This window comes from Peromyscus eremicus, chromosome 19 (assembly GCF_949786415.1).
Source record: "Peromyscus eremicus chromosome 19, PerEre_H2_v1, whole genome shotgun sequence".
In the NCBI taxonomy this organism is placed as follows: domain Eukaryota; kingdom Metazoa; phylum Chordata; class Mammalia; order Rodentia; family Cricetidae; genus Peromyscus; species Peromyscus eremicus.
Window position 1 is genome coordinate 3060370 of NC_081435.1, and position 15952 is coordinate 3076321.

The 15952-nt window shown below is 47.0% G+C and overlaps 1 protein-coding gene across 1 annotated transcript in view; it reads left to right on the forward strand.

Moving 5' to 3' along the window:
- LOC131896105 (laminin subunit alpha-3-like) overlaps positions 1 to 15952 on the forward strand; it is a 161313-nt gene that overhangs the window by 77803 nt on the left and 67558 nt on the right. The window contains exons 12-14 of the mRNA XM_059246694.1: positions 5621 to 5679; positions 6641 to 6775; positions 6953 to 7013. Of these exons, the coding sequence (XP_059102677.1) occupies positions 5621 to 5679; positions 6641 to 6775; positions 6953 to 7013 (255 nt within the window). The remainder of the gene's footprint in view (positions 1 to 5620; positions 5680 to 6640; positions 6776 to 6952; positions 7014 to 15952) is intronic.

Consider the following 15952-nt stretch of genomic DNA (forward strand, 5'->3'; position numbering starts at 1 on the left):
TGAACAGAAAAACCAACCAATCCCTGACCACAAAACCAGCTAATCCCTGAGCATGAAATCTAGCCAATCTGAGCTTGCCCAAGCTCAAGGGGATTGAAATCTGACTAATTCCCACCCTGAAAATCTTCTCCCTGGGAAAACTCCACCCCTAAGAAGCACTATATAAGCCCTGTGCCTGTTCAGGTAGTAACTGTCCTTCACCCTGGCAGGGGCAGCCACTCCCCTGGATTTCTCCCTCCCAAATAAATCTCTTCAAAGAGTTTTGGGTAAAGACCTTCTTTCGCCAGAACAGAGCAGAATCTCTGCTGGGAAACTCCCAAGTGGAGTGGAGCAGAGAAGCAATGGATTTCTCTGCTGGGAAACCCCCTTAGGGAAGCAGAGCAGAGCTCAGCTGTCATGGCTCTCTCTCGGAGAGGAGCAGAATTGCCACATCCTGCGGGGAGACCATCCCCCACCGGACCCCAGCTTCAGGTATAGCCTGACTTCCGAGAAGTCAAGATACCTTTCTCCTCACAGCTGTAGGTATCCAGGATACCTTCCCTTCACAGCTGCAGGTGTAGCCTGACTTCTGACAAGTCAGGGCGCATTTCCCTCCAGAGCTGTAACACATGCATCCAGGACCACACCAGAGTCCCTGAATGTGCACTTCTATTTTACTAGAGACTCCTATCACCAGCTAAGACTGGGACAATTCGTCTAGAAGAACAGCCCTTCCTGTCCATTGGTATTTCATCTCATCTGCATACCTACTGAATATATGTTTTAAATATATATATATATATATATATATATATATATATAAAATATATTCAAAATATATTTTTTAAGAATGCATCTTGAGGGATGTCTCAGTGGGTAGAGTGCATGCCACACAAGCAGGAACATGAGTTTGGATCTCCAGGCTATGTGTGGTGTTGGCACAGCATCTCACATCCCAGTGTTCCTATGGAGAGACAGGAGGTGGAAATAATGGAATCTCTTGGAGCTCATAGGCCAGTGTGGTATACAGAGATGAGGCTCTGTCCCCAAGGAGGTGGAAGGTAAACACCAGCACGAGATTTTCCTGATTCCACACACAGAGTAGCATGCATATACCACCCCACACAACTTGCAGGTTCTCACGCAAATGTTATAAGAATGCATTTATAGTATATATGTAGAATTCTTGTCATTAGTTTTAATGCTGTATAGAAGCATATTGTTTTAGGTATAAGTCTTGCTGTGATTTAAAGTATTTGGAAATACATATATAGGTTATATTCAAAGGCTTCATATTACCCTGTCATTTGAGCTGAAGAACTTGGGCATCTGGGGGTTTTAAGTCCATAAGGGGGGAGGGAGTGCCATGGAATCCCCCACCAGAAAGTACTAAGGAATGACTGTGCTTGATAAGGATTCCAGACACTGAAGAAGAGACTCTAATTAGGCAAATAGCTATGTGGATTTGACTATTTTTAGGCTTCTATCTTTATCTCATAACTGGATATTATTATCCAGTTCAGATGGAGGAACCAGTTATATATATATATATCTCCACTTGAGCATTATTAGTAGAAAGGAGGTGTGTCATAGACACATCTCTAAGGGATCCCTTTAGAAGTGATCATGAAGCCTGTTATTCCCTCGAAATACATGCTCAAGGACATGAGACTGCCCATGTGGGTTCCTCTAGTCCTCCAAGTTCAAATTGCAGTGAGAAGGAGAGCCCAGGTATCTACTCTCTCAGGGAAATTGTGGTGATCCGGGCTGGTTCTGTAGAGCAGCTCGTCAGGCCTGCAGACAGGCCAGCCCTGTATTATTACAGGGGCAGAGTTCCTGAAAAGATTGTGGAAAGGTTTGCAATCTCCCCAGTCTCCCACCCACTTTGTAAAGAACTGTTTGCTATTGTCAAGGTCCTGACTCAAGCTGGTGGCTGCGGTCTAGCGGATGTGTTAAACAGGGAACACCCCAAAAGGTCTGGGTAATCTCTCTGGCACATGCTTTCCAGGGGGTGCCCTCCACAGGATGGGCATTTCATCTGGCAGATGGACTAGGGCATCACTGAGGGCTTGGAGCTTAGCAGATGTGGCTTAGAGATGGACAAATGGGTTGTGACCGCTCCATCCGGAGGCTCTGCCGATAACATAGAACTGAAGGAGCGGCGTTTACTGAGGGCAATTGAGGCTTGACTCTGGAGCATAGTCTTTATTCAGCTTTGATGGCACACCTACCCTGTACTAAGTACTGCCCATTGCTCCCGAGAGCTCCCGGTCCACAGGAGACGTGGACAGGTAGACAGTTAGAAGAGCAGCAGCTAAGATCCACGAGCAGGAAGAACCCAGAGCTAGGGGAGCAAGGGGAAGGCCATCCCTGAAGGAAGAAAGGGAGATAGGAGGTAGGTGGGTAGGAAGTCTGGCTTCCCCAGAGCAGGAAGGAAGGCATTTGAGATGAGTCTTGGAGCATAAAGAGCAATTAGCCAAGCAGAGAAGCATTGAAGAGTGGCATGGGGGGAGGAGAGGGGATGGCAGAAAGGCCACCGGGCTGGACTGTGGAGGGGGAGGAAGTTGGGCGGTGGGGCTCTGAGAGGATGAGGAAAGGATTTGAGTGGACAGCCAGGTTCAAATCACCACTGACAGACCCCGTGATCATCTCACGCAGGTGACACCTTGAGGAGGACGCATCTTTTCTAATTTGCGTGAAGGGGCCTGTGGCCTGCTGTGGTCTGGGAGATTTGGAAGGATCTTCACTGTCAGAAAAGTGAAGGACTTTGGACTGTGTCCTGAGGCATGTGTCACCGCCCAGGGACTTGACACTGTGACTCCAGCATGAAATGAACTCAGAAGGGTGGGACAGGGTGTCAAGCCTGTGAGGTGACTCAGTGTGTAAAGACACTCGAGGTCAAGCCTGATGACCTGAGTTTGATGTCTGGATCCCACATGGCAGGAGGAGAGAATTGACTTTTATAAGTTCTTCACCCTCTGACCTCCACACATATGATGTGGTTCACACATGCTTGCACATATACACCCACATAAATAACAAATAAATGCAACAATAAGACGGAATTCAGATGGCTCCCAGGGTCTCCAAAGTAAGACAAAGAAGGATGAGGCTCTAAACTCCAAACTCTGGTCGGAGATGAGGATTCAAGGGACTTTTCTGAGAGGAAATGACTGTGACCCAGTGATGAGTTGGGGAGTTTTTTTTTTTCTGTTTCAATTGTAAATTGTGATTCCCTGAACTTGGATGCTAGGGGAAGTCCAAGCTCCTCACAGACTCCAGTGCCTAGTTTAACCCCAAGGCTGCAGTTCACAGCAGAATGTTCCTTTGCTGTGACCCTCTCAGCCTGCAGAGCTGTGTGCTTGGGTTCCTGTGTAACTCCAGTGAGAATGATTCCAGGGTGACACTCAAGACAGCCCCAGCTCCAAGCTTCTCATGTCATGAATGTGCCTTTGGTCACTTCTGCAGAGGAAGAAGAACTTTGTTCTGCACTCTTAGATTCTGTGGCTGAACCTCAGAGTTGAACCAACATAGGGAGGGTAACAGGGAAAAGACATGTATTTACATGTGTACACAGCCATCTTCAGAAGGAAAATGAACATAGGGAGGATAACAGGGAAAAGGCATGTATTTACATGTGTACACGGCCATCTTCAGAAGGAAAATGAACATAGGGAGGATAACAGGGAAAAGGCATGTATTTACATGTGTACACAGCCATCTTCAGAAGGAAAATGAACATAGGGAGGATAACAGGGAAAAGGCATGTATTTACATGTGTACACAGCCATCTTCAGCAGGAAAATGAAGGTCCAATGAAGCTGTCAGGTACCAAAACTTCTAGAGATGCTCTACAAAAAACAATAAATTGTGGTGATATGACAGGGCCAGGGAGCTTGTTCAGGGGCAGGGAAGTGTGAGATGGTGGTTAGGAAATACACAGGAGTGTGGATTGCCCAGAGTCCAGGGAAGATGCTACATCCGGCCATCCGGCGTGGGATTTCTGAAGGAAAAAAAAATGTGTACACTATGCTCTTAAGTCTGTTAACTTTATTCCTCTAAGACAAAATTCTATCTATACAGTTACAGCTCCATCAGGCATTCAGGGCAGGAATAAATCTAGATACACCAAGCTCTTTGTCCGTCTACTTTATTTCTCTGGGATGAAATCCTGTCTACATAGTTTCAGCTCCATCCTGACACTCAGTTACTCTATGTCCCCTCATTTACTGCCCTCTCATAGTCCTGATAGTGACTAAGCTCTTATGCTTCCAGCCTCATCTTTATCCTCTGATTCTTCGCCCTCCATCTCCACTTGCTCTCTACTCCTAGCTCTGAACTCTACAAGAGTCCTGCCTTACCATCTACAAAACCTCTGTGTTCTTCTCTTCTCCCTGGTCATGCCCTTCAGTCTACAGAAAACACTTGTTTCTTCCTCCCCTGGCCAGGTTGTCCTCTGCCTCCTCAGGAATGTTGCTCCACCCTACCTTCCACCTTGATATGTAAAAACCTCTTTTGTCCTCTACTTGGGAAGGAAGGGCTCGAGTGTTGGAAACATTCTGCACAAGGGTTAAGACTAGACACTAATTTACAAAATTTCTAACTCCTTCCTCTTCCTCTTTGCCCTAAACCCTTACCTTTCAGATAAAAAGCTAATAACAAATTTGTAGAGTCATTTTTCTAATGTAATACTTAAGACTAAAACATTACCAGAGGAAACCAGAACATTATGATATTTGCGTGACAGTTATTTAATTTGACAAGAACTTTGGGAGTGGAAGGGTTCAGAACATTCCATTTTATACGGTCGGTGCTTGTATCGACAGGCTTGGTATGATTGAAACCATTCAGGAAAACAATGTGTCTGAAGTGAATGTGTTCAGACTTAATTTTACCACTATTTCCTAAATGATATAGTGTAACAACTCAAACAGCTTTTGTATTAGGTAATTTTTAGTAATGTGTAGTGATTTAAAGTACATGAATGGATGTGTATAGGTTACAATACACCGATGTGTACAGGTTACCTGGATGTGTATAGGTTACATGGATGTATATAGGTTACATGGATGTGTATAGGTGTGTTGTTGAGGGGATGGGCCCTCTCTAGGTTCAGAGCATGCAGGGGACCCTAAGCCTAAAGCATGAACCCCAACCAAAAGGGGCCAAGGGCAAAACCAACTTGCTACCCCTGAACCATTGTTGATGACCATGGTCTGGTTGGCAATGATGTCACAGGACTTCGTGGCCTGGCTGAGCCACCCTGCCCAGCAGGTTGGGGTACAGGAAGACCTGGACAGATGCAGCTCCTGACATACTCTGTGCCCCATGTGTCCTTTCTGTAAATATATCTTACAGGGCTCTTGTTTAACTTTGCTATTCATGCACTCACAATGGGGTCGAACAAGAAGCTTGTTTTTGAGAAATACTATGTACTGAGAAGTACTGTGTAGATGGTGCTAGGGTCCAAGCTAACAGGTTTTCCCTCCTCTGTTTCCATGTAATGAAACATTACTCCAAGCATAGTGGTTTAACAACAGAAGATACTTCAAGTCTAAGTAGCTCTGCTGTGCTTGCTGGGGGGTCTGCGTGGGTAGCTGGCGTCTCTCCACGTGACCCTCCTCCTCTGTGGTGTTCTCAGGATGTCCACAGGGTGAGAGCAGAAAGTACAAGGCCTGTGGCGACCTTGGCTCAGAAGCCGTAGGGCAAAGTGCTGTTCGTTGTGATCACCCGATGAGTGCTTTCAAAGCTGAGTGGAAGATGAGACTAGGAGAGCGGAGGGGGCGGAGCCTGTTTATACAGAGGAGAGCGGAGGGGCGGAGCCTGTTTATACAGACAGAGGAGAGCGGAGGGGGCGGAGCCTGTTTATACAGACAGGAGAGCGGAGGGGGCGGAGCTTATTCATACAGACAAGTCGGTGACCTGGAGGCCTTCTGAGGAGCAGGCGCGTGCATAGACATGAATAAGATGAAAAGCTATTGTGCCAGGACATAAGGAGGGATGTGCCAGACATAGGATATTACGGTCTAAACAAAGGTCCTGAGGTGGGTATGTATTTAATTGGTGTATTGGCAGCAGCCTGGTTGCTGAAAGGCTGTGTACCTGTCAGATTGTGTGAGACAATCCCACAGAAACCCCAAAAGCCAAGCTTGACACACTCTAGGACTGAATATATGTTGCTTCTTTATCTTAAAAAATAGGAGCTAGACTGGCAGTAAAGTGTCTTCCTCAAAGATACGAGGACCTGCATCCAAACCCCTTAACCACCTAAGAGGCTGGGTGTAATGGAGAGCTGTCTTAGCTGAGGTTTCTATCACTGTGATAAAACACCATGACCATAAGCAATGTGAGGAGGAAAGAGCTCATTTTATATTACACATCCAGGTACAGTCCAGCACTGAGGGAAGTCAGGGCCGGAACCTGGAGGCAGGAGCTGATGCAGAGGTCGTGGAGGGTGCTGCTGACTACCTTGCTCCTTGGCTTGCTCACACACTCCAAGACTACCTGCCTGGGGTGTCTCCACCTGAAGTAGACTGGGCACTCCCACAACAGTCACTAATTAAGAAGATATACCACAGGTTTGCCCACAGGCCAGTCTGGTAGGGGAAGCAGGAAGTCCACACGGACACAGTGGCCTCTCTGACAGTGTCCTCCTTTGCAGGGTGTGACTGTCACTTGGAAGGTGTTCTTCCAGAAATATGTGATGACCATGGCAGATGTCTATGCCGCCCTGGGGTTGAGGGTCCCCGGTGTGCCTCCTGCCGCTCAGGCTCCTATTCGTTCCCTATATGCCAAGGTAAGTGGGTGAAACAGAAATGCTGGTCAGCAGTCTCCCAGCTTGGACTCCCGAGGAAGCCCAGGCGAGCTCTCTGGCAGAGCAGCATAGCCTGCCCCGCCTTTATATGGATGCGACATTTCTCTGTCCTCTGAGACCCTTCTCTTGCTTTTCTGTAGCCTTCCTTGTCTCTGGTAGCCAGGTGCTGGCTCTGCGGTCAGCTCCCTGGGTTCAGGTCCTGGCTCTCAAGAGTGGTGTCGTGAGTTCAGGAACCCGCCCAGTGGACAGAAGGAGTCAGGGCTGACAGGACACCACCAGACTGGATGTCCCAGCAGTCCCAATCTGGTGCTGAGATCCTGGAGGATTCCTGGAGAGCCACTGGCCCTTAGTCCACACTGAAAGCATGAAGAAGCAGCTTCCTGTATCAGTGAAGGAACCAGTAGTAGCAGCAACCGGGCAGATGAACTTTCCAGAGAGGATGAAGGCCAAGCCAGGAAAAGAAAATCAAAGCTTCCCCTTTCCCACATCCTTCTATCTAGGCCGCTACCAAAAGGTACAGCCCACATTAGGATAGGTCTTCACACACCAATAAGACAATCAGGACACTCCCTCACAGACACGTGCAGTTCCTGATACTTGATCCACCATGTAACATTGTCATGAGGGTCACATGTACACTGATGTTCAAAGCTGAGGGACCTGCCCAGGTGTTGGCATTCTTCCATGCTGTCTCTGCCCCTCTTGCTCTGCCTGGCTTACGGAGCCTGTAATCCTGGTCTCACTTCTTGTCCTGTTGGCTCATATGTCTGTCTGCATGCCATGTTCCACACCCTTCCTGTTCTCCCCATGGACCTCTCTCAATGGCTGTCTTTTCTCAGCCTTCAGCTCTCTTAGCCACAGAAGGTCTCAGCCACCCCTTTCTAGTTACTGGGTCACCCGGCAGGTTGGAGGCTAGGAACAGGGAGAAGCCAACCCTTTCTCTCTGCCGTGACCTGAGCAGAGATGAACTGTCTCTGTCAGAAGTGGGAGTGTGAGGACTCCCTGTGGGACCACACAGGGAGGGGTGTGCAGTGTAGGTGAGAATGTGAGATGCACTGCTGCACCCCAAGACCAAAGCAAAAGGGTCACGTGATCGTGGCCTGAACCCAAAAGCCCAGATAAACCTTTTGTCCCTTCTTTTAAGTCTCAACAGCAGAAAACCAACTAGCACATTTTGCCTACTTAAAAATCAGGCTGGGGGGTTGGGGATTTAGCTCAGTGGTAGAGCACTTGCCTAGCAAGCGCAAGGCCCTGGGTTCGATCCTCAGCTCCTAAGGAAAAAAGAAAAAAAAAATCAGGCTGTGTAAGTAAGGAAATGACTGGACTTAGTCAATAAAGACGGCTTGGGCCTTTGTTCCACCGAGGCCATTTAATCATTTAATTAAGTGCATTTAATCATTGCACTAATTGAAGACAAGGCCAGCAATATCTGGTACAAACACAGGGGGAGATAGGGTAGAGGCAGCCACGTTGTTTTATCCCAGGGTCTTTTCCGAGCATTTAGAACGGGTCTAGGATGGGGAAGCATCTGTAGTGTCTGTCCCCCATTCTCCTCCATCAGTTGCATCTCAGGTGTGAACTCTTGGAGTAAGTAGTAGGTAGACTACTTTTCTGTATATTCCACTGGAGTGCATAGCGTTCCCAGTTAGTCTCCATCCTTTCAGCAAAAGCAAGACATTTGGTGGCTGAAACTATCTCATCCCCTCTGTGCAACCCTGTTTCTTCTGGAAAATCAGAAGGGACACCTGCAAAGGTTTGCACTAACGGAATCAGTCCCATGGCCTTGGGATTTTGATGCTCTGCTTGGTCAAGCCTGAGTTCTGAGATCCATGGAGCCAGAAGTAGCATAAACACATCTGAGCCTCATGGATAGAGCCAGCAGGGCAGATCCCCTGATGGAAAATCGGGGTGCCACAACCAAGAAGTCACAAAAACTGTATGAGCTCCTCTGTGCTCTGAGGAAGCGCCATCCTTCTATACCCTGGGAGAGATTAAGAAACACTCAGGTTTAACATTTTCTTCTTAAAAAGCTGACACCTGACTGACTGGCAAGCTGTTCATTTGGTAGCAGGGCATATAATAGTTGTAATAGTTTAGCGATCGAAGGCAACCTTGGCGGGTTGGAGCCAAGGGCATGAAAGTCATACCATGCAACAGAGCTCACAGGGGAGGTTTATTGGAGGGAGGTGCAGAGGCTGCCTTTGAGTGAGAGCAGAAGGAAAGAGGGAGGCAGGAAGGGCTTGCCTTTTATAAGGGGATATAGCGCATGCACATAAGGAGAGTGCTCTGCTTGGTGGCTGAGGTAGCTACAGTGTCACATCTTGGCTGCTGCTGCTGACATGTCCTGCTAGGTCCCTGAGAGCAGGCCAGTGTAAATTCCTGAATGCTAACAATAGTGCCACTTGTTCCCTGTTTTAAATGACTGGAGTCAGTCTATACATCCATGATGAGATTTATCTTCTGCTTATTTTTATCACAGTGTGTTTGGCTTCTGCTCCTAAGGTCTTCCAAAGACACTGGAGCTCACTGGAAGTATAAAAACGACCAGGCTTGCTCGCAGCTTTGAGTGTCAGGGCTACTGGAACACTAGCAGACTCTGGTCCCTGCTGTGAATGTTTGCTGTCAGCTCTGTTGGCTTCTGTCTGTGGTTCCGAGTGGAGAGTGAGGCTCACAAGGCAGAGCTAGGCAGATAAGTCCTGTGCTCTCACTACCTCCCGTGGTTGGTTGTTTTCACTCTTTGCTCTTTGAGGAGCCACTGCCCAGCTCCCAAAAAAATCAGAGTCTTATTCTTTCTCATGAATGCCCAGCCTTAGCTTGGCTTGTTTCTTGCCAGCTTTTCTTAAATTATCTCATTTATCTTTTGCCTATGGGCTTTTACCTTTCTCTATTTCTGTATATCTTTTTTCTCCTCCTTATTCTGGGTCTGGATGTGTGGCTGGGTGGTTGGCCCCATCTTTTCTTGCTCCTTGATCTCTCCTCCCATTTATTCCCGCCCATCCTTTCTCCTGCCTTGCTATTGGCCGTTCAGCTCTTTATTAGACCAATCAGGTGTTTTAGACAGGCACAGTAACACAGCTTCACAGTTAAACAAATGTGACATAAAAGAATGCAACACAGCTTTGCATCATTAAACAAATGTTCTGCAGCATAAACAGATGTAACACATCCTAAAATAACATTCCACAACACCTCCTCCTCTACTTCTTCCTTAGTTCTGCTCAGAGTGTGAGGACCGAGAATGGCACAGACTGGCATTCAAGCTGGAGTTTTTGTTCTTGTATTTTCTCTCAGTGGGAGTATGTATCTACCTTCCTAGAATCCTGTGATGCTTTCTAACTGTTGTTTGAGTTGCATAGGAAACACACTGTTTATTCCAGAGGTGGTGCCCAGGTCTACCCTGAAGTTTGTTACCTCAAACATTCTGAAGGAGTTTGAGTCCACAAAGCATCTGTCTCTGTCCTTCTCTTGTGCTTGCCTTTTTCTTTTTAAAGATAACTTCTGTACCTATTGTTATTTATTTGCTTATTTAACTGTGTGTGTACACATGCTTGCATGCATGTGCATGCACACACATATACACTTGTGCTGGGGTGTGCATGTGGGGTCAGAGGACAACCTTTGGGGGTTCTCTCCTTCCACTCTGTGGGCACCAGGGATCAAACTCAGGCCACTGGGCTCTGTGACAGGTTCCGTTACTGGCTAAACCATCTCTCTGCCTGCATCTGGCCTTTATAGCTGGTTCCAGGGATTGAACTCAGGTCATCAGGCTTGATGGCAGGTGCTTTTAACTGATGAGCCATCTTTCAGGCCCCTTATGATCCACTGTATTTAAAATTTAAAATCAACATTGCCCCAAATGCTACATCAGATATTTTTGCTATAATCCGTCCTTAAGGCTTTGCCCTTTATTGCTTTAAAGGTTTTAAAAAAAAACTCCCTTAAAATGAATTTAAAAAACACTTCTAAGCTGTTCTTGAGACTGTAGGCTTGGATTTGTGTTTTTCATTAAATTAATTGATTCCAGACTTCTAAAGTACAAGGCTATACTGTTCTTATTTTTACTTTGAGTTACTCAACTACTCTGTAATTTTGTTTCATAGAATCAAATCACCAAATAAGAGACCGACTTGCCAAGATATCTATACACGTACAAAACTTATATGCGTATTTGTGTTCAGTTAACACTTCAACCATAGAACGCAACTATGACCTTCTCGGTGGCTTGGCGATGGCGGAGAGGGCCACTCCTCACTCTCCCTCCTCTCCCTTCTGTCTTCCTTTCTCCCTTCCTCTTCATTTCTCTTTGTCTCCCTCTTCCTCCTCCTCCTGCTTCCTGTCCTGGTGTGGTTTGCTAGCACAAGAGAGGCTGGAGTGGGATGTGGAAACAGCAGTTTTCTCTGGCCATGAGCTCAAGGCGTGTGGCATTGATGCTGCCCTAAAGCCTCCATCACACCGACTGTGACTGATGCTCCAGCAGATCTCAATCTGGGGTGACAAGGGATGCCCCTGGGCAGCCACCCCTGGGGCAAACAGAGCGTGTGCCTGGGGCTGAGAACTCTCTGGGGTCAAGTTCTGTGCAGCATTGCTCAAACTGGCCCTGCATTCTGTAGTTCATTTTTTCCTAAGAAAATGTCTGAAGTGATTGCTTAGAAAGGCTTAGAAGGTCCTAAGGTTTAGCTTCTCCAGCGTCCAGTTCCAGAGACGTGGATTGTGATGTATATTGTGGGACCTATTGTTGACTTCATGGCTTTGACTGATTAGGTATCAATCTGTTTTCCTACAAGGAAGGAAGAACTCCCAAATCCTGGGCAATGAAAACATCACCTCTGGGATAAGAGACTTTAATCTGCTTCTTGTCTGGGGTGTGTTGTCATGAGGTGAAGAGAGTGGCCGATTCATGGTAATACTTGTCTGGTAGTCAGGTTGCAAGGTTCAAGATAACACCCATTAGGGACATGTTCAGGTTAGGACTCAAACTAGGATTTCTAGGGTCACTCATATTCCCTTCGTAGTCATGTTTGGCATTCTCGGTGGATTAGGACTGCACTTGGGCTCGGGGACAGTGAAGAGCATGATGGACGAGCGTGAGGTCAAGTCCTGACCACTCGAACGTTTGTTCTTACAGGTTCGGCAGCTCTAACCTGAAAATTAAAAAGTCCAAAATATTGGAAAATATACTTTTAAAATTATTATTATTATTGTGTGTGTGTGTGGTAGCATGCCAAGGGAGCACATGCATGCAAGGGCATGTATGTAAAGGTCAGAGGACACTTGCCAAGTCAGTTCTCTCCTTCCACCCTTACGTGGAAGAAGTGAACTCTGCTCATCAGTCCTGTGTAGCAAAAGCTTTTATCCCTGAGCGGTCTCCCTGTTCCTGAATCAAAGCTTGTGGGTCAGAAAAGAAGACATTTCTACATCAGACATCATGAGAGAGGTCACAGCCAAGATAGACGTATATTAAATTTTTCATTTAAGGCTGGACACGGGGGCACATGCCTTTAATCTAAGCACTTGGGAGGCAGACGCAAGGAGATCTCCCCAAGAGTTCAAGGCTAACCTGGTCTACATAGAGAGAGTTCCATATATATATGATATATGGATTTGTGTTTAGACTCCAGTCCCATCCCTAAGATGCCTCATTACATGCATACAGATGTCTGAGACCCTTCTGATATAAGTGGCGCTCAGTCTGTCTCAGTTTTATACACCTTGGGAGTAAAAGTGTTTGAGGGCCGAAACAGCGTGCGGTGGATGGGGAGAAGCAAATACTTGAGAAACTCAAAGGCCCCAGACTGAAACAAAGGAAAGAATAAGGCTGTTCTGAAAGCCTGTTGTAGTGTTGCCAAGAATGTGGAGAGGGCTGCCAGTGTTGGTGTTGGAATTTGGCGGCTTGGAGAGCGGCTGGAGTAAAATGAAAAGGACCGTGGCAGATGGGGTGACTCACCATTTAAAAGAGCACGTGTGTCTAAGGTCAAGTCTTCTTTTTCCCCTCCAGTGTGTGGCCACATGTCCTGGGGCAGCTGCCGTGGCCCTAAGGGCCGGTGTCTGTGCCACCCATATGCAGCAGAGGGGCACCTGTGTGCCAGGCAGCTGCCCCGACACCTTTACGCTCCCTTTCTGTTTGTATTCACTCCCCTAAGGCAGAAGTAGAAGAGCGAGCCTGAACTGGCCAGGCTTCGCCTGCAACCCGGCATAGGTGTGTGCAGAGAGGTTTGCTGTAAGGACCTGGCTCTGGGCAGTGGGTGCTGGAAGGTCTGAAATCCACAGTGTAGGCTGGCAGGGTGCAGCAGAGCTGATGCACACCCCCACCCCACCCCCGCTAAGATCAGAAGACATGTCTGGAGAAGGAGTGCCTTTCGTTTCTTAAGGAAGTGCTCAGTCTTTCCTCTAGAGGATTTTGGTGGAGTGGATGGCACCCACACACACAATGAAAGGCCTTCTGCTTTACCCAAGTCTGCCAATTGAAATGTTAATTTCATCTAAACCTCCTCTCCTGGTATCTAGCCAAACACCTGGAAACCGTGCCTTAGCCAGAATGGCTCCTAAAACTGACACAGTTGGTCCCTTGTTCCCTTGACACTCATCAATGAGAGCGATACATATTTACAGTGTACAAAGGGATTATTCCACAGCACGTGTCTCTACACCACACCTTATCTCTGAATAAAATCTATAGCAAGGTCATGACATGATACAGGACCGCCTGTACTCCAGATGAGTTCTCCTTCCTTCCATGGTGGCGTAGCAGCCCCATTTCCCCCTTAGCCATCAAGGAAAATGATCACCTCCATCTTTGCTGATTGTGAAGCACGAAGAGCCCAAGGCACAGGTAGCCATCTGAAGTTCTAATTCAGTGGAATTGCCGTGGGTTCCTTGGTGGAAACGCCCTTCTCTGTGGAACCAATGTCTCTAGGTCTGCTGAGCACAAACTGGGACAGCAAGGGAAGCTAAGAGTGTCCCTTGGGTAATGGGGAATGATGCTGTGCCAACTCCCATGCTGTGCTTCCCGGACCCATGCATCCTGGTTATTCGAGAAGCAGCATCACATTCTGGGCACACTAAGGGCACACATTGCCATCTGGAGAACCTTGCAGAGGTCTGTCTAATGACCTCCACTTGACCTTCCCCATTATCACTGTGACTATTTTGGCAGCTGGTGGGTTAACTATTCTAGCTATAAATTCTGGAACTGGGGAAATAACCACAGGACAGGTTTGAGAGGTGGATGTGAGGTAAACCTCACTGATCACCTGACCTCCATACTGGGACAGTAGTGACATGGTGACATTTGGAGTCTCCTAAAATTAGTGTCATTTAGTGCCAGCTTCCAATAACCTCTGGAAGTTCTGATAACTTTCTTTCCCCCAAGCACAGGGACTGTGTTGAAAGGCCATAGACCTCTTTGGAGAAGGCTGGGAAAGAGATGAACTAAAAATGTGGGGTAGTGCGGTGAGCTCCTTCCTCAAAAGGATCTAGACTCCCCATCACTTAGGAATTCTGGAGGCTGTAAACTGGCTCGTCTGGGAATTCGTTACTGGGATGTGATTCTCTGTTCTTACACCTGGAGCTAGTCTTTGTCTTTCCTAGAACTGTCCCTCTGAACAGCTCACGTAAGAATCCAGCAGCTTCACGTCCAGGAACACACAGTGGGCGAGCAACACCCTGGGTCCCTGTGGGGGGGGGGGTCTATTTTGCTGGGCCATTTTGACTCTCTTGTCTGTCATGGTAACTCCATCCTTCTTGATTTGGGTGGTTATTAGGCACAGACATTTGACTCCTGCTATGCCAGGAGCTTCCCTGCATTTAAGTTTTCTAGTTCCATGGCATTGGTTCCCACATTCCTAATTAATATTAATTAATATGAATATAATATTATTAATAATATATTATATTAATTATTATTTATTCTATTAATATAATATTAATTAATTAATGTTATATGAGGGACTCCTCATATAATATTACAGGCCTATTTAAATTGGAAAACACATACTCAAAGTTGTTTTGGAATGTAGCACACCTCCTTGTGAGCTACATTGTGGACCCCACTTTTAGGGCTTTTTGGGGTTTGAGTCTAGCGAGCAGTCTAGAGGGAAACAAGGGTGATGGGTGGGTCCTGAGGAGCATCTCAGCCTTTGCAAGGCAGCTGCTTTTTCAAGGCAACTGCAGTTTCAATAGGCAAAACAGGTGATTCTCCCAGATGCTGGCAGGGTGGCTGTCTCTATTGACAAACAGATTCCTGGGATGGAGGGGCTCAGTGTCATTGTCTGCATCCTGATCTCCCCAACTTACAAGACTGTCCGTCACTCTTCCTGCTGCTGTGACAGAATATCTGACGAGCACCTTTCCCATAGAAGAGTCTACTCTGGCTCCCGGTTGAGGGGGCCATCCATCACGGCGGGGAAGGCATGGAGGCACACACAGGGATGGGCCGCTCCCATTGCATCCACAGTCGGGAAGTGGGGGGAATGGATGCTGGTACCCAGCGATTCCTCTTTACATATCTTTTTTTCAGTTGAGTCCTCAGCACATGAGATGTTACTGCCCACATTCAGACTGTGCCTCCTTCTCAGCTAAATCTCTCTGGAAAGACCCCCGACAGCCCAGAGGGGTGCTTCCTAGGTGGTTCCAAACCCCACCACGTTGACAATGATGATTATGCTAGTCCTTCCTTGACTTTTCCTACAGATACTTTGCAAGGCTGAGAATTCGATTTGTCTTGTAATTCTGCCAGTCCAGGATGAGAGCTCCACTATGTAATCTCTGCCTGGAGGCTGTAGAAGATTAAGGCCTCCTCTGGGAAAGACATGCAAGCTATGGGGTCATTTATGCTGTGTGTGAGCTGAGCATTCAAATCCTAGAACTCTTCTGTTCTGCCTTTACCCTGTGCAGCACAATAAGAAGCAAGCAGCTAATGTCGTTTACTCATTAGTGGACAAACAAGACAAACCCTCTCAGTTATCAAATACTTAGGATAGTGACTTCATATGTGTTTGATAGGAGCATACAGGAGCAACATGTTTGTATCTGTGTTATCACGCCAAGGTATGGATTGTCACAGATCTTGTCATTGAAGGACACAGTCAATAATGCTTCTGTAGGTAGTCAGGCTAGAAAGCCATTTTATTCCAGAAGCTCCCACACCAACTCAGAATGCAC